Source organism: Microtus pennsylvanicus, chromosome 3, assembly GCF_037038515.1.
Source record: "Microtus pennsylvanicus isolate mMicPen1 chromosome 3, mMicPen1.hap1, whole genome shotgun sequence".
Taxonomy (NCBI): domain Eukaryota; kingdom Metazoa; phylum Chordata; class Mammalia; order Rodentia; family Cricetidae; genus Microtus; species Microtus pennsylvanicus.
The window spans coordinates 30,443,815-30,463,113 of record NC_134581.1 but is presented as its reverse complement, the minus strand read 5'-3'; the positions used below and the strand labels follow the sequence as shown (position 1 = coordinate 30,463,113).

General features: G+C 38.3%; 1 protein-coding gene across 2 annotated transcripts in view; it reads left to right on the top strand.

Moving 5' to 3' along the window:
• Positions 1-15,723, top strand: part of Plod2 (procollagen-lysine,2-oxoglutarate 5-dioxygenase 2) — a 66,043-nt gene extending 50,320 nt beyond the window's left edge. Inside the window, exons 10-20 of one of the 2 annotated variants that reach the window (XM_075964992.1) lie at positions 687-808; positions 2,733-2,837; positions 5,172-5,297; positions 6,901-7,042; positions 8,138-8,200; positions 9,133-9,246; positions 11,107-11,172; positions 12,518-12,622; positions 13,842-13,988; positions 14,088-14,213; positions 14,375-15,723. In XM_075964992.1, coding sequence (XP_075821107.1) covers positions 687-808; positions 2,733-2,837; positions 5,172-5,297; positions 6,901-7,042; positions 8,138-8,200; positions 9,133-9,246; positions 11,107-11,172; positions 12,518-12,622; positions 13,842-13,988; positions 14,088-14,213; positions 14,375-14,530 — 1,272 coding nt within the window. In that variant the 3' untranslated portion in view covers positions 14,531-15,723. The remainder of the gene's footprint in view (positions 1-686; positions 809-2,732; positions 2,838-5,171; positions 5,298-6,900; positions 7,043-8,137; positions 8,201-9,132; positions 9,247-11,106; positions 11,173-12,517; positions 12,623-13,841; positions 13,989-14,087; positions 14,214-14,374) is intronic. The other variant, XM_075964993.1, reaches the window with a different exon arrangement.
• The last annotated feature ends 3,576 nt before the right edge of the window (positions 15,724-19,299 follow it).

Below are 19,299 nucleotides of genomic sequence, written 5' to 3'. Positions count from 1 at the left end.
GTCATGCAGCCTTATGTAACAACTGACCTTACCATGCTGGGACAGCATTTTTGAGAAGGAAAAGTAAGCTGCGATGCATAGAAAACTCCACGCACACTGGTGCTGGAGAGGAAGTTCCCTAACTTCAATACAGCTAAATCAGGAATCATCTTAAATCGATGGTTTTACACTGCTAGCTGGCTGTTGGTCAATGTGAATTTGCTAAATACTCTCTTTTTGTCTAAAGACAATTTTGTATATGGTCATTAATTGTACTCTTTGGCTTCAGAGTTTATTTTTAAATTTAATTTTGCACAAATAAAAAGGCTGTTTATACACATAATATACTAATATTTATTACATTTAATAAACCTTACTTCTAAATTTTTATAGCAAATATCTAAGATTCTTAGGCAACAAGATATTCCCCCTTCAGTTAGAATTGTCTGTAATGACTAGGATTTAAGTATTATTGCAGGGCTTGACCTTTTAGCAGACACTGAAGTAATTTTGAAGCAGCTTCTCTTTTTAGCTATTGATATAAATCTATTTTATGTTCTTTGATTTTTTTTCAGGTGATAGTTAAGTATGTTTTCTGTAATTGAATAACTGAATTATATAATTTATACTGTAAGCATGAAGTATTGTCTTTGTAAACAATTCAGTTTGTCTTCCATCTAATTTTTTATATTTAAAATTTGTTCCAGGAAGTTTATCATGAAAAGGACATCAAAGTGTTTTTTGATAAAGCTAAGCTTGAAATAAGTACTATAAAAATAGTAGGACCGGAAGAAAATCTAAGTCAAGCGGAAGCCAGAAACATGGGAATGTATGTTTGAATAATATATATTGAATTGTTATTGTGGTAGATGAATTTTAAGAAAAAAAATTTCCTTGATTTGTTCTATTAAAGGTGGAAGGCACCTCTTTGTATGTGTGTGTGTCACAGGTACAGCTGCAGGAGACAGTTCTGTGTGGGTGTAGTTACACACAGGAGTGGCCGTGGGAGTTACTTACACTTTTCTTTAAACTAAGTCAAAATACTTAATCAGGTTATGAATTAGCTGCAGCTAAAGATTTAAACAAAAGAGACAAATGAATATTATGACTGTAAGAGCAAAATGCTTATATTTAAATTCGTCATCCAGAGGCCATGTAGTAAAGCACCTATGTGGAATTCGTGTGCTCCTGCTTGATGTTGCTAAGACTCTGTACTCAGAAGAGCTGCTTTTGGTTCTTTAGTACTCCAGTAGAGTACTTGTGAAACTCTGCCACCGAGCAGTTGTGTCTCCAGTGAATGCCAAACTGATGCTCTAGCCCGCATTTTGAGAAGCTGCTTGTAAAAAGGCAAGGATACTGTGCCTTCTTAACAGGGGACGTTTTTGTCTGTTGCTGACTCTCATGCCTTGTACTGTGCAAGTCTAACGCACAGTTAGGGTTTCTTCTTGGGAAGGGCTTTGGAGTAGTCAGAAATGCCTGTATCCTTAACTAATTCATTGGTTAATCCCTGAGTCCCTCTTCAGGACTCACTCTCTTTGATGGTGTGGAATAACTGCTGTAAAATTTCCCGTCAACTGTCCTGCTTGGTTGCTAGTTTGAAAAAAATGTACTGAAGAGCAGAAAGTGGCCAGTAGGGCCGGCTGTGAGGCTGGAAAGATGAAGCAGGCAAGAGTATCCTAAATGCAGAAGCCATAGCTAAATGTATCCTAAATGCATGACGATCATAGGACGTCGCAGGTCATCATGGTGTCATCAGTGGCTCGGTCCTTGATTTCCTATAGGAAACACTGCAGTCTCTCCTGGAAAAACGTGAGTCAGCACTTCCAGTGAGCAGGCAGGACATAACTGTCTTTAAAAAGCACTCTATGCAGTCAAGTGTAAAATATTAATACTTAAGAAACCTTTAACTTTATCTCCATAATTCCTTTCAGACAATGTCATTTTTGTCTTAGCATGTGTAAGGCTGGATTAATCTCCATCAGAACACCACACACGCACACACGCGCGCACACACACACACACACACACACACACCACACTACAGCAAAAGTAACTTGAATCCCCTAAAAATCTGAATTATCGGTGCTACAGTATTTTTTGTGTATCTAGGTGTTTACATGTAAAAGGTAATTTAAAATATCAATACATTGGGGTAAGTTAATTCTTCTTTCAGAAAACATGTTTCCCAAATTCCCATTGTTAGCAGATGTTGTGTACGTGTGGTATAGGTGTATACATAAGTGTATGTACCTGTCATGTATGCAGACGCCAGAGCAGGCCACAAGATGTCCTTATCTATCAGTACCTACCTTATCCCTTCAGACAACATCTCTTCCCTGGAGCCAGTCTGGAGACCAGCCAGTCCCAGCCACCCCCCTCTGTCTGTGCCCCTTAAGTACTGGGGTTGTTGGCCTCTGTGTTGGACCGTGCTCTGTCTTTTTACATGAATTTGGGCCATAAGTCCTTCTGCATGCACAGCATAGCAACTGCTATTATATACTGACCCACCCCTATAGCTCCTAAAGGTTTTTATGCCTTAAAATATTTAGTGAATTAAATATGTATCTCACTTGATCTGAAATTGTAGTGATGTCTACCAATGGATACATGGGTTGATGAATTAGTCATTTTCAGTACATGGAAGTTTTGATTGAAAATACATTAGAACGTTCCTACTTACGTTTGCTTTACATTAATATTTCCAAGCAGGAAATTTTGCCTAATGCTTATTTTATTTTCTTTCTCAACATCAGGGATTTCTGTCGTCAGGATGAAAAGTGTGATTACTACTTTAGTGTGGATGCAGATGTTGTTTTGACAAACCCAAGAACTTTAAAAATTTTGATTGAACAAAACAGGTACTAAGTCTAACATGAATTCATTAGTAATATGATAATTTCCCACATGTGTGTGGGCACACAAATAAATTGAGGTAGGTCACATTCAACTATCCTATACCTTTTAAGGTCCCAGTACTAAATACTCCATTAGCAATCTAAAAATGAAAATGTCCAATAATACAGTCAAACAGTGACTATTAATGGTATTTGGCCTGTTTTTCTATTTAAAACTATGTTTAATCATATTATCAATGTTTCTGATACTAAAAAAATTTCAATTTTTTATTCTACATAGATATTTTAAATATAATTTTTCATAAAACTCATCATTTATTTCATAGAGTTATAGTTCTAAAATCAGACATTTCGGATACACTGGTCTCTTCACAGCCATAGTTGGATTTACTGTTGTACTGAATGTCATGGAGCCCCTATTCTCAATGATTCAAATGTAATGGAATAAAGACATAGAGATCTAGATATAAGGGTCTTAATCCTACTTGCTGTACTACAGCTACTACTGATTGTGTTGCTATTCGCTGCTCCTCATAGCTCACATGTACTGTTTGTCTACATTAACACACTATTTCTCCTAAAGAAGAAAAGATGTAGAAGCTAAAATGTTAGCATGACTTCTTTATGTTGAGTATTATATAGGAAATTTGTAATAGTACTTCAGAAGACACTGAGATTATAAATTAAAAGGGTTTTTGTTTTTGTCTTTTAATTGTCAAAATACTTGATGTCAGTTATGGTCATTGAACCATTATTCCCTGAATACCCATAAAGCAAAATTTTCACCATTTTTTAAAATAATGCTATAGTTATTCTACAGTACAAATCTATGTGCTTCTGGCCAATGTTTGGTAAATGGGAAAGTTAAAAAAAATCTTGGTGGGCATTATATATATATATATAGAGTGCTTGGCCTGCATGTATATCTGGGTACTGTGAGTGTGTGTGTGTGTCTGTTGCCTACAGAAGAGGCTACCCCAGAACTAAAGTTACAGAAGGTTGTGAGCTGACATGTGGGTGCTGGTCACTGAACCTGGGTCCTCTGGATAAGGAGCCATTGCTCTTAATCACTAAGCAATCTCTAGTCTCGATATATGTTTTCTATATTTTTCTTCTGTATATGTACAAGGAAGATGCCAGCTCATCTTCACAAGTATTGGGCCTATTAATTAGGCTTCTTTGTGGAGTCCATAAGCACTGTGGAAGAATCGTGAGCTTTTCCTAAATTGTATGGTGCCACTGCAATATAAAAGTAATTGTAGAGGAACATCTGACTTTTTACTCATACGGGAAATGTTGGTAGTACAAATAAAGTTTCCCAAGGGAAGTCTGACATATTTCACATTTGTATTGTTAGTCTAAATGGTACCACTTTCCAAATAGTTATTAAAAGAGAATATAGTCACAGTGTCTTACTGTGTTTGCAATGGCTTTAATAAAAAGCCACCAACTGGCTAAATAATAAACAGTAGAAGTTCATTTGACTCACAGACTTGGAGGCTGAGTGGTTTGGCATCATATGCAGGGGCTGCCGCTGCACTTCTTGGCTGCCTTGTGAGGTTCTCAGCTATATCATGAGAGGAGGGACAAGCTGAGGCTGCAGGAGCAGGAACCGGGAGCAAGGGAGGAACTGAGTTTCAAGGTCCCTGCCCTTGTGTAACCTTCTCCGAAGTTAGGAACCTCTCAAGGTGCTGTCTCTCAGTCTCTCAGCGCCATCAGGGTAGCAAGTAAATTTAAACCCTAGTTCCTGGGGACTTTCCATTCCAGACAAGAGCCTCTGTTTTGTTTCTAAAGTAAAGACTGACGTATTCATTGCTACCACGCCAGCTTACAACTACAACCTAGTATAAAAAGTCATAAAATACTGGAGACAGATGGTAAAGTGATTAGGATTTGTTTTAGAAACATTGCCTCTTCATGTCTCAGCCCATCTGTGTGGGTTGTTTTTCATTCAACAAATATTCACTGACTCCCTTAATACTGTAGAGAGCGTTCAGTTTGCCCGTTTTATTTGAATTTAATTTAAATACAATGACTCTCTTACATGTAATTAATGTATTGTTAAAATGTTATCTCAATATTTTGTTAGCATTTTCAATAATTTTTCCTTTTTGTTGCTCCTTTTAATTAACATAACTAAAAATTTCATTGTATCCATTGCAGAAAAGATGTTGGGATTTTTTTCTTAAATTTTCTGTAATACACACACACGCACTCACACATATATGCACATATTCAAGTAATTTATTAAATAAACTTCCCTGTGTTATGTGTCTTGCAAAGGGTACAACTCTTATAGTTTGAGGATTATTAATGATGTGGGTTTCCCTTTCTTAGGAAGATCATTGCTCCCCTTGTGACACGTCATGGAAAGTTATGGTCCAACTTCTGGGGGGCGTTGAGTCCTGATGGGTACTACGCTCGCTCTGAAGATTACGTGGACATCGTTCAGGGAAACAGAGTGTGAGTTACCCGAGTGAATCTTTTCCTATACAGCAGTGTAACAATCTGGTCCTACTATATTGCCTGATATAATCTTTATCTCTCTTCCTTCTGCTCAGAGTGAATTTGAGAAGTAGGAGCTCACTTAGGTACAAGGGCACCTCTTTCCAGAGACTACTTTTTATATTTTTGTATTTCACTTTTTAAATGAGCTGATGCGTTGGATACTTAAGACAAAGTGTGCTAGCCTACCATCTGGAAAAGAGGAGAAACATTCTTGTCTAGTATCTTCTTAGCAAAGCTCTTTTGATATTTGATTGACTGTTAATTTAGAAAATACCAACTATCATCTAGGAAGTAAATATTACTTGCACTCATACTTGAAGTGGTGGATGGTGGAGGAGGAGCTTTACATCTGAATGATGCAACTATAATAATGTTGGTTTTTTCCCCCTTTTTGTTTTTTCCTTAGTTGTTATTGTTAGCTGCTAGTGTGGTAGGTAAGAAATTATTTTAAGACAGTTCTTTATTATTTCAACTACTTTTATTGACTCTAAATGACTTACATAAGCCATATATGTGATACTATTTATGGACTGGATGGAAATGAAGGCTGTCAAATACAGAACAGTGCATTCACGTTTATTGTAGTAAGTCATGGTTGTTTTTTACACAGTAGTTTCCTGCCTGACCTATCCACAGGATAAAGAGGGTGGTAGGGACCTCGGTCCATTAGTGAGCTTGAGGAGAGAGTGACTGCTGATGACATGTGTATGCACCTGCATTTAAACCCTTAGAAAGAAGCATCATGCATTCCATCGTAATTAATGCTTGGATTTGCCTGACAAATTATATGGGGCTAAAGGCCCTTTGGTTTTTGTTTTTTGGGTGTTTTTTCTTGTATTTTCTCATCTAAGTAATACAAACTGATTACACTACATTTCCTTGGTCAAGATTTTCCCTTTCTGTTTTCTAAAGTGACAGACACAGGCCTACAGGCTGGTACCTCCCAGATAGAGGGGTCCTCTCAGAATGGCGGTAGGAAAGGTGAAGACAGAGAGCTGCCAACACTTACACTTCCAGATTTATTTCACCTAAAATAAGTCAATGAATTTCAGTATATATACATACATATTATGTTGGTTGTGCTTGAAAGAATACACTAATTGTAGTGCTTATGAAGTTTTGTAGTATATATACTTCTTCTATGGCCTATTTAACTTTCTAATACAGCCTTGGCACTAGTGTCTGTTCTAGGGAGCCATGCCAGCTGTGCCAGAATACCTCTGGTTCAGTGTGTCATTGCTTTTGCTATCAGATGGTTTTGATTAAACAGAAAATAATTCTGTACAGTAGACTATCGTGAAACTGCAGCAATGATGGTAGGAGAGCTACCACAGCTAGGTACAACTTAAAGTCTATCTAGAGATAGAAATAAGAATTTCTCCTAATTCTCATTAGGATATATGTATACCAAAATATCATATTTGTCAAGTATGATATGCTTTACTGACTAAGCAATTTATATATACAAATACTAAAAATATACAAAGCATTTATTTTAAATGTATGCATGAAATACATTGTATGTGTGGTATTTTTGGAATGTATCTTTTACTTTCAGAGGAATTTGGAATGTCCCATACATGGCTAATGTATACTTAATTCAAGGAAAGGCACTCCGATCAGAGATGAGTGAGAGGAACTATTTTGTTCGTGATAAATTGGATCCTGATATGGCTCTTTGCCGAAATGCTAGAGAAATGGTAAGATGCACAGCCGCGGCTTGCTTGGTCATTTTGACAAGATGGCCTGCTTTTCAGCCCGTGTGTCACTGTGTTTGGATACCCCTTTTCGTCCTTATTTCTAAATACTAGCCAATTTTTTTGGTTCTATAATTTTTGGAGAATAATTTGTGAACATCATATAGCATAGTATTTAAATGTTAGCATAGGCCTGACTCATAAGCTGCATAGAAAGATTTTAATAAAGACAAAATTAAGAATAAGCTTTGTTCCCTTAAGAATTTATCATTATTTACATCTGAAATTCTATACCAAAAATTGAGTTTAGTTAATATTAGTTTGAAATGTTCTTTACATGTTTAATAAGCTTATAATTTTTCATGAAATCACTGACTACGTTTTTTTTCTAAGTGTACCCTGTAATACTGATGGTACACTCTTACAAAGCAGGCTCCCTAAACTAGGGAAATAGTATACTTAATCCACCTGAAAAGCAGATGATACATTAGTGTTTTAGAAATATACTTTTATAATAAAACATAAATGCTTATAGAAAATAATTTTTCAAACCATACAAATATGTTTTAATTCAGAAAACATATATAAGATTTTGTTTCAGATACTATTTTATTTCTCAATTTACATAAGCAGTCATAGCCTTAGAAATATCAGAAAGGTTGGCAAGTATTTTTTTTTAGTTTAACAAGGCATGTGTTGTTCCAGTATGTTTATTGCCTGTGTATCTGTGTGCATCCTCATTGAACACACTCAGTGCCTTTAATTGTATTTGTGCTTATGTTTGGCTGATTTCACTCAACAGCGCATCCGGAATGGCCTCTGTTACTCATTTTTCCCCTTTGTCTTAATTACGTATCTAATCTAATGAAGTTTTGCTAAGGAATGAGCTTGGATATGTGTTTCACCAAACAAGTTGCAATAAAACAGTGGGAAGGCTGGATGTGTTTTGTGTGCCCCGCAAGCTTTGCTTGTTTTGCATGTTGTCTAGGAAGGACATTTCACAATGTCAGCTTTTTATCAGAGCTGCTGTATTTATGTACCACGATGCCTGGCAAATAGGTATGCACATCAACTGACCCATGCTTCTCTTCATTTTAGACCTTACAAAGGGAAAAAGACTCCCCTACTCCGGAAACATTCCAAATGCTCAGGCCCCCAAAGGTGTCATTTTTACTTATTTTTATTCATTTTTCTTTATGTAACTATGTTAGTTATGCTGTGTTGAGTGGCAGTAAAGTATCCTTAAGAGCAGAGCCACGTTTGCATTGGTTGATCAAATGCTGGTACTCATGGGCTCCTTATCTGTCCGTGTGTGTGCTGTGAGGTTTTGGAGGAGTGTTGCTTGATTGTCAGGTCTTTGGTCATTGAGGTAATTTACATTTTATAATTAGCAGGTGAGAGAAATAACCTCCAATACTTTTACTCAATGTTGTAGGGTTTAGGGGTGCTGTGGAGAGGAGAAGAAAGTAGGTATAAAGTACATCTTCATTAGAGATGAGGTTTGGGCACTTGCCCATGTGTATGCTTGCCACTAACCTTTTTACCAACAAAAACAGGTACAAAGAGACATCCTTGGCCCAGTGCTATCTGCCACATTTGCCATCTTTAGGGAAGAACAGGAGACTTCCTTCTTAACTCTCTTAAAATGCCTGGAGAACTCTCTCGGGTCTGAAACAATGCCGCAGAGGAATATGAAGCACTGAAGAAGTCCTTCTGGCACTTGAGTTCTCATAAAATATGTGTTTCTTTGAAAGGAAAAGAAGCCGAAAAGAAGATGCACGCCATTGCCGTGCATATCTAAAAAATATTTCTGCTTTCCTACAGGGATTTCTTTTCCTTTATCTGTCTCTAGGATCCCTGAGAAGGTGACAGAGCAGTCCAAGTCTCCTTCTTCCTATTGGCCATTTGTGCTGTTAGTTCTGTGGGTTTTCTGAGTTTCTAACAATTTTGATTTATTTTAAATAATACACATTTTATGAAAAATTAAAATGCATGTTTATGAATTAAATACAAAATTTAATGCAGTCTATATATTTTTCCCATGATTAAATGTCCTGCACTTTGAGATTAATACTGCTGTTTTCGGTACATAGGGTATGTTTATGTACATTTCTAACAGACATGAATTTGGACGGCTGTTGTCAACTGCAAATTACAATACTTCCCACCTCAACAATGACCTCTGGCAGATATTTGAAAACCCTGTGGTATGTTCATGTTTAACTCCCTTGTTGCTTATCTTCCTGTCGCTCTAAATGAATATAAATCGAGTAATAGTAGTAACACACAAATGCTTTTAAATGAGTGTAAATAGTTGTATTTTATGGTCTGCAATATTTCTAAACTTGACCCAAAACTTTTTAAAATTAAGACATATTACCTTAAAGAAAAGGAAAAATCAGTTTCTTTGTGTTCTCTTAAAATTTCTACTTTCTGTTTTCAAAAGGACCATCCAGCTCTTAATAATAGTTTTAGAAAAACATATGAATCACATACATATTTTCGAAAGGGGGTGGGAAAGACCTCAGTTATTAAAGATATGGTTTGGGGATGAAACTCTTCCGTAACATGCAAAATGCATTAGGTTCATCTCCAGATGCTTGCCCACTCCCACATATCCAGATACATCAAGAATTTAGTTTGGAAAAATATCCATTATGTTTCCACTTAGTAAAGTGTTTTGACAATTTTGTAAATATATACTGAAGACAGCCAGAGCCCAGTGAATCTTTCTCCCATGGAAGGAAACATGCCAAGTTGGAGAAATTTGATTCAGATAGTAGTCGCTCTTGGGACTGTTAAGAGGATCTCTTTCTTCAGTAGAACTGGCACATTTTTCCCTCGAGAAAACTTTCTTGAATAGTCATTTTGGTTATCTTTTTAAAATGTCTTCCCCATGCCAACAGTGAGTTTTAAATTACAAAGACTCAGGCTACCTGGTGAGAATAGTTTTTGATTTCACAGAAATAGCAGAATTCCAGAAAGAACTTTGAATATAGAATCCTGTTAGATAGAAAAAAGATAATCTTTTTTGGCATTTTGATAATTTAAAAGTACTTTTTTTCCCATTTTACCTGCCTATCTTCAGCGTTAGTGAGGGAGAAATGAAAATGGTTTTCTTTTTTATGGAGAGGGTAGCAACTCCACACTTGGGCTGGGTTCTGAATTCTTGAGGGTTCTGAGAGGTAGAATTACTTAGTTATCAGCATCCAGGTGAGCTCTTAGTTTATATCCTGCATTGGATATGTTCCTATAGGAACTTGGCTCTCTTGAGGGCTTATGGCGAAACTGCTGAGCTGAATAGGCTCTGCTTCCCCGTGGTTTTGCTCATACTTTCATTCTTCTGTGGCAGAATACTTAGTGATTTCCCATTTTCAGAGTTTTTCAAAGAAAAGTGAGATCATAATTGACTCACTGACTAGAAAAATGTTTTCAAATGAAGAGTTAGTGTCCAATCTAAAACTTTAACATCAATAAATACAAAATGATGACCCAACCTAACTGAGGTATGAGGTCTGTACCTAAGCAGGGAGTCTTTTCTGCCCCTAACACTCTGAGCTACATTCCCAGTTCTATTTTTGTTTGTTTCTGTTTTTCAAGACAGGGTTTCTCTGTAGCTTTGGAGCCTGCCCTGGAACTAGCTCTTGTAGACCAGGCTGGCCTCGAACTCACAGATATCCACCTGCCTCTGCCTCCCGAGATCTGGGATTAAAGGTGTGCACCACCACCACCCAGCTCCCGTTCTGTTTTTTTACGTTTAAACACCACATGTTTAATTTCATATATATATATATATATATTCTTAAATATTGCATATGAATCTGTCTATCATAATAATACTCAATTTTAATAACCTGAGACATTATAGATAAAAGGCTTTGTTCGTTTCATGGTATGTTGTACCCATATATAGAACAGGCAAAGTTTGAAATATAAAACTGGCTTCTGAAAAGTACTATTTTGTCTGATTCAAAGCTATTTATACATTATTTGAATAATTTTTCTAATGTATATACTTATTTATGGAAAAGTTACTTGTTTAAATGTGTGGGGTTTTTTTCCCTTAGGACTGGAAGGAAAAATATATAAACCGTGATTATTCGAAGATTTTCACTGAAAATATAGTTGAGCAGGTTTGTACTAATAATTGTAACATACAGAGTGACTTTCCTGTAATTTCAACAAAATCTGATTTAAGTAATACTGCATTAGCAGAAATTTTAAATGTGGAATCGTTGATTGGGTGCAATTCATGAGACTTACAGCTTTTACATTTTTAATGGAGCCTAGCCTTAAAGACTCACTCTTTAAAAAAAAAAACAACAACAACCAAAAATCAATCTTTACCTATTTTACATACCAATCCCAGTTCCCACTCCCTCCCCTCCTCCTGCTCCCTCCATCCTACCCCTATCCACTCCTAGAGAGGGCTTCTCAGGGGAAGTCAACAAAGTCTGACTAATCAGTTTGAGGCAGGACCAAGGCCCTACTCTCTGTATCTAGGCTGACCAAGGTATCCCTCCATAGGGAATGGGCTCCAAAAAGGCAGTTCAAGCACTAGGGATAAGTCCTGGTCCCACTGCCAGGCCCCATAGACTGCCCCAGCCACACAACTGTCACCTGCATTCAGAGGGCCTACTTTGGTTCTATGTAGGTTCCCCCACTGTCAGTCTGGAGTCTGAACTCCCCCTAGCTCAAGTCAGCTGTTTCTGTGGGTATCCCATCATGGTCTTGACCCTTTTGCTCCTCCCTCTGTTGGACTGGACTCTGGGAGCTTGGCCCAGTGCTTAGCTGTAGATCTTTGCATCTGCTTCCATGAGTTACTGGATGAAGGTTCTATGATGACAAGTAAGGTAATCAATCTGATTACAGGGGAAGGCAGGTTCAGGCACTTTCTCCAGTATTGCTTAGGGTCTTAGCTGGGGTCATCCTTGTAGATTCCTGGAAGTGTCCCTAATGCCAGGTGTCTTGCTAGTCCCGTAATGGCTTTCTCAATCAAGGTATCTCTTTCCTTGCTCTCCTTCTCTGCCCTTCCCCCATCTCCACCCTCTAGATCCCTCATTCACTCCCCACCTCCCCTTCACCCCTCCTTCTACCCTTCCTCCCTTCATCCCTCCCCCTCATGCTCCCAATTTTGGACAACACCCAGACATGCAGCTGAGCACTGGTACTCCCTCCAGCCACAGAAGCTGGGGGACCATTGATAGACAACGGACAGACAGTGGAAGCTTGTCTTTGGAAAACACTGGATTCTCTTTCTTAAATAGTCCTTACTTAGAACGGCCTGTTAAACATGTGCTACTCGGATTCGTTTCATCGGGTGTGTGTCACCATTGTTGTATGTACCAAGAGGAAAAAAAAAAACACTGCCAATTAAACTGTGATAAAATGATTTCCCATTGAAGATCTTCAAAAATGTCTGTATATTACAGTCATTTCTGCTGTTGCCCTGTCTTCTAACCTGTCACTGTCTTCCAGCCTTGTCCAGATGTCTTTTGGTTCCCTGTACTTTCTGAAAGAGCCTGTGATGAGTTGGTCGAAGAAATGGAGCACTATGGCAAGTGGTCTGGGGGAAAGCATCACGTGAGTTGTGATTTCACGGGAAGAACTCCTGGGAGGTGGGGCAGATAGCCAGAGGGTTCAGAGGACTTGTGCCTTTCTTGTTACATTTCTCTGAGACTGTGAGATCAGTGAATTGGCCATCAAGAAAAGTTTTTAGTCTAATTTTACTGGTTGCTAATTGTTTTAAATCACTCGGTTCCTGGGTTCCTTTCTCACTTATGAGAGCAATTACAGGTTAGCCATGAGGGATGGGATTGGTGTTGATTAGGAATTGCACGTCTTCACTGATCACTGTTGTTTTCTAAGGACAGTTTTTTACTCCCTGTGCTCCTTTTCCTGGTGCGCTGTAGTGAAAAGGCTATGACAAACATCTCCTGTCAACAGGGTTTGCGTCTGTTTGTAAAAGGTGGTGCATGGCTCCCTTAATCCCAGCACTAGGGAGGCAGAGGCAGGTGGATCTCTGTGAATTCAAGGACAACCTGGTCTGCCAGAGCTAGTTCCAGGACAGGCTCCAAAGCTACAGAGAAACTCTGTCTTGAAAAACCAAAAAATAAAAAATAGTAAGGTGGAATCTATAATTTTGCTTTGTATTTACATTCCATTATAAAACTTGGCAAAGAATAATTCCAGCATTGATTCTATGTGTCTCTTTAAGAAACCCCAGGGACAGACAGCCCATTCCTTAACTTTGCAGTGGAATTTTGGGGGATATTGTGACGCCTACTGCATTTACATAGCTTGGCTCACAGCTTTGTAGCTGACCAGGAAGAGGTGTTTTCCAAATATGAGGAAGAACTCCGAGTCTATGGATGGTGCTGTACTGGCCAATAATTGCTGAGAGACTTGAGTTTCACCAAATTAAACCAAGGTTTGCAGGGCGTTTGATTCAAAGAGCACATCAGTGGAATCTGCCCTGAGGATGATTATAAAATGTTAGTTCCAGGGTGTGTGTGCACGTGAGGGCCGAGGGAGTCCATTTTTATCAACTTTATAGTGATATTGAAACTCACATCTACAGTCAGTAAGTAGAAAGTGTTTTCTCACCGAAGCTCGCTTCACCACTGATGCACGTCATGTGCAGAGCTCTGTTGTCTAAACGGTCTTGATCTTGTCACTAAAACAGATGGCACACCATAATCAAACAACTGTTCACTTTATTGTGCATTATGATTCTTAATTGAACAAAGTAGGAAGATAATATCAATATAAATTGTCTTGTTGTATTAATGTTTGTTTCTAGGATAGCCGTATATCTGGTGGTTATGAAAATGTCCCAACTGATGATATTCACATGAAGCAAATTGATCTCGAGAATGTCTGGCTTCACTTTATTCGCGAGTTCATCGCTCCAGTTACGCTGAAGGTTTTTGCAGGCTATTACACAAAGGTAGTTGTCCTGATCCTCCTGCCTACCCGCTACCAGTTTTCTCCTAAATATGCTCATGCATTTGTATCGTTAAGCAAATCTACTGGCTTGCTTTCCTAGGGATTTGCACTGCTGAATTTTGTGGTAAAGTACTCTCCTGAAAGACAGCGCTCACTTCGTCCACATCATGACGCCTCAACATTTACCATCAACATTGCTCTCAATAACGTAGGAGAGGATTTTCAGGTAATTATGACAAACATTGAAAATTTCCAGGAACTCTGGCATTGTGGGGAAGACTCTGCTGAAATTTGATTTCTACTTGCTATTTAGATGGTGGGTTTGAATATTGCTGCTGATTAAAAACATAAAATATTAAGTTGATGTATTTGTGTTTAACTTTTTAGGGAGGTGGATGCAAATTTTTAAGGTATAATTGCTCCATTGAATCCCCACGGAAAGGCTGGAGCTTCATGCATCCTGGGAGGCTTACACATTTGCATGAAGGACTTCCTGTTAAAAATGGAACAAGATACATTGCAGTGTCATTCATAGATCCCTAAGTTATTTACGTAACTCGAAATGAGTTGAGATGGATGACTGGCATCATCGTGTCTTTGAAGTTGTGCTTGAGAAGATGAGAGGAATATTAAATAATGTCAACAGAACAACTTCACTTTGGGCCATACATTTGAAAACTTTTTATATAAAATTGTTTGACGTTTCTCAATGTCTGCTCTGAGCCTTAAAACACAAGTCGAAGAAGAAAGGAAAAAGTGAAAGTCGGTATTTATTTGTAATCTTTGACTGTCTCTGAAAATAATGGCAGTTTTTAATAAAATGGTTAGGTACAAAGGCTTCGGTGATAATAAGCCTAGTGATGTTTTCTTATTTAAGAAAAACCTGAGATTTTATTTATCATTGTGGAGAAGTATAGAATATGCTTATATATGAAAATCAGCAGTTCTGGAAACCTGGAATTTTGATGATTACTGAATTTATATGTAATTATTAAGCCATGTTGACCTCTGTGTAGGTTTGTTTTTTGTAATTAGGATGAAAACCCAAAGAAAATATTGCACAAAGATTTTCCTCAAGAAACCTAGTGCAGACAGCCAACGGGAGCATCTCCATTGGAAATAGACTTAGCGTGGGAGGCGGATCTTCCTTTCTGTTTGAAAGTGGACCCCATGTTCCTCCAGGGCAAGCTCTCAGGGCAAGCTCTCAGGGGCCTTTCTGCTCTGCACAGTGCTTCACTGCAAGTGTCCTTATGTCAAATGGGAATTTTGTTTCCTTCTGTTCTTTTCCCCCCCTAATTCTAGAAAGTAGTGAGTAAGAAGAAGTTTCATTGAGATTAGTAGTACATTTCACAGTGTTTTTAAAAACTTCTTAAGTACTTGAATTTCATATCAGGAAACTGGTTTTTAGCCCTGTTTCTTACTTTTTATCCTTAGTTGCTCTTTTTGTTATTTTTTTCCTGGGGGTAGCCTTTCTTACTTCCCCATAATCTACTTTTATCATTCCTTAATCTCTTTGTTGCTTTTCTTCTATGCCACGTTTTAAAAATCTCCACAGCAAAAAATTTTGATATCAGTTTTTAATATTTCTCTGAAAAAGGTTTAAATATCCTTATTATAGCTACTATTTTTAATTTAAAGATTAAACTTGAAGAAAGTTTTTTATTCCCGGTGCCAAAATTCATTATTCTGACTCTCTGTGTTAGAAAATGATGAAAAATAAAATAATTTAAAATACACATTGTGGTTTTTGTATTATTGATGTCTCTTTAGAAGAGAATGTATTGTAGACTGGTCTGAGAGCATGTCTGGATATAAGAGCTGTAGTCATTTAGCTTGGTGGTTTAGTATTATATCAGAATTACTACCTAAATTCGATTGCACATCTCTGTCTTACAGTGATCAGGGAGTTGGTATTTCTCATTTTTAAGGAGTGGAAATGAAAGTCACTGTTTAATCAGCATACACATTTGTCTGGTGGTAGTTTCGAGTCTGATGATCCAGGCTCTGTCCCAGGCAATGAGTCTATAGTGCTTTAGCTGTAGGCATCCCAGGCAACTAATTTGGGAAGGAAGTTGAGTCCTCTTCTTGTCCTCTCCTTTGTAGCAAGCTTTCTTGTTAGACTGTTTTTGGACTGTCAGCCTGCAAATAATGACATGAAGACTTGTGTTGTTGCTTTGTTTCTCGAGACGGTTTCTCTGTAGCTTTAGAGCCTATCCTGGAACTCAGTCTGTAGACCAAGCTGACCTCAAATTCAAGAGATCTGTCTGCTTTGCCTCCCGAGTGCTGGGATTAAAGGTGTGCACCACCACCAGTGACATGGAGACTTATTAATTATGAAAGCTTGGCCTCAGCTTAGGCTTTTTCCCAAATAGCTCTTATAACTTAACTCATATTTTTTTTGTAAAGCAATGGAGTTCTTTCTGCAAGCTAGCCTGGCAGCCTATGTCACACTGGTCAGAGGAGGCGCCAGAAGCCAAGCATTGTCTCCTCTGTGTTATAGTACATAGGCTGTCACTAGTGCGATGCACATCATGCCATGGTTCCAGAAATTGAGTGAAGACTACCAATTTAGCAAATTTTTGTTTTTTTAATGTCATTTTTATGAAATAATATAAAGTGTATCTTGGAGTCATACGTTGTGAGAGAAAACAAGTAAACCTCTTCTAAGTAGGTCATGCAGTCTAAAAGATGGAAAAATGTAGGGTTGAGTAGTTGGAGAAAACTGACTATTGAGACAGGGTGGGAAGAGTTTCTGGAGCCACTTCTGAGGCATGATAAATGCTTTCTCTTTTAGGAATGACAAAATGTGACAGATATCTCTAGAAGAGAGGCATACAGAGGGTAAGTGTTCTATTAGAGTATCTTAAGTGTCTTGGAGTTTCTATGACTGAGACAAAACCCCACAACCGAAAAGCAAGTTGGGGAGGAAAAGTTTATTTGACTTATAGTTCCACATTGCTGTCCACCAATGAAGGAAGTAAGGACAGGGACTCAAACAGGTCAGAATCCTGAAGGCAGGAGGCGATTGACACACCGGCCATGGAGGGGTGCTGCTTACTGGCTTGCTCTAGCTTGCGCAGTCTGCTTTCTTATAGAACCCAGGGCCACCTGCCCAAAGGTACCACCTACAATAGCGTCCCCCAGTTGATCATTAATTGAGAAAATGTCTTAGAGCTGGATCTCGTGGTGACATTTCCTCAACTGAGGCTCCTTCCTCTTTGATGACTACAGCTTGTGTCAAATTGACACATAAAATCAGCCAGTATGCCAGTTGTATTAAAAACAGACCCATCTCTGTGTTTCTGTTTCTGTCTGTCTGTCTGCCTGTCTGTCTTTCCCTCTGTATGTGTGTAAAATATTCTGGAGAGCACATAATCCTGTGAGGTCCTAAAAGCATAAATGGATTTTGTGCTTTTCTGCTGTTGCCTTGTTGCTGTAAACTCACTATGTAAAAGCATCTAGAAGCGGGGATACATTTCTGGGTGTGTGACTGGACGGCTTTCAAATCCTCATGAAGGTGTCAGGTTTTCAAGGTACCGTTTCCATTTTTATGTTTTCTGCTTTATTCCTCTTTTCTTCCTTCCTTCCTGTTTGAAACCAGAACTTGCATTAATTTACACCTCTAACTTTTCATTTGCTAAGTGCATGGAAAAATCAGTATGAATGTTGTCCACCAGAACAGATACTTCTCTAGTATTGCAATTCCATTCTGCTGTACCTTTGAAAATCTCTTATCTTTTGTTGATAATTTTATGAAGTGGGGCTCCTAGGAAAGGGGTCCACATTCCCGCTTCCCTCTCTGGCTCTACACTCGCTAACTTTCCTGTTTGCCAAGAACGAAGAGTGTATCTTAGGTGTCACTGTTTGGACATGTTCATTTGGAGTGTGGAACCTGTTTGCACAACGGACCTCTTTAAGTTGCAGACAAATCGACTAGAATTTAAAATTGCTGTTCACAGTGGAGGGTCAGTCTGTGTAAATAACTTCCTTTCACTAGGTGATGTTTTAGAAAATTAAATTATTTAAGACACCGTGAATGCAGGCTTGTCAGCCCTGTTTTCCGGTGGCCTTTCAGAAAACAAGTGTAAACTTGGGACTGCTAGTAAGAGAGAGACATCGGAGGAAACAAACTAGCGGGAAATGCATAAAGGCTTTTTGCGGATGTGTACGTTTATAGAAGACTTGAGCTTTGAACGCAGATGTAAAAAATGATGAAGAGAGTAGAAAAGTACATGGCAGGATGCTCTCCTAATGCAAACAAACTGCACACGGTGATGCACACCTAAAATCCCAGCGCTGGGGAGACTGAGGCAGTGGATATCTGAGTTTGAGGCCAGTCTGGTCTACACAGTGAGTTCCAGTACAGCTAAGGCTACACAGAGAAACTCTGTCTCAAACAAACAAAACAAAACAAAATGTGCACCCCCCCCCCCCAAAAAAAAATGCAAACTGAGCTGTGGACTGAGCTTGGAGTCCTGGGGAAGGGTTCTTGCCTCACAAGACCCTGCACTCAGCTGTGAGGGTGGTTTTCTTGCTGACAAACCTGTGACACTCATATTTATTCAGGTAGTATATTAAGAAACCAATGAGCATGTTCTGTTTTCACTGACAAATAGGTATTTTTGAATGTTGATAGTCTTTGCAACATAGGAATTTCTGCCTATATAATGGTTAAAAAGATCAAACAGTTCATTAATTTTGAGTTCAAATAGCGTGCTATAAAGATAGGTTGCCGTCCTGAAACCTCAGTCTAAAGTAGATGCTGCTTTATCACTTAGAATTAAGGCATGGAGAAGGTTTCCTGTAGATTTGTATAGATAGGAAACTGCTCTGTGCACAATGGCATAATCACTTTTAAAGTAACTTTTAAAAATGTCCCTTATAATGTTCAGTGAACTTCCAGACAGACTAGCATCTCTCAGAAGAGCACACGGGATCAAGTCACATGGTGGTTGTTACTGGCCAGAGCTGAGGAACAGTCCAAGCAGCACTGAACAAATGGAAGCGTATTTCCTACTGAGCATCAGCGGTGCAGAACTGAGTAATTGGGACTAGTGTGTAGCTGCAAAATTAAGTTAGCCTCTTCGGTCGTGGCTTACTAAATTATTGTCATGTTTTATAAATATTTCCAAACTGTGGCATCACAGCTCCACCTTGTGGTTAAAATCTACATATGAGCATATAATCTAAAAAGGATGCAACAACTTTCATTTTCTTTTAGTTGTTGCTTTAAAGTTAGTGCAAACGAAAAGTACAGAGATGATGTTTTTAATGGTTCTTTTCAAATATTTCTGCTGTGATCTATATCAGTG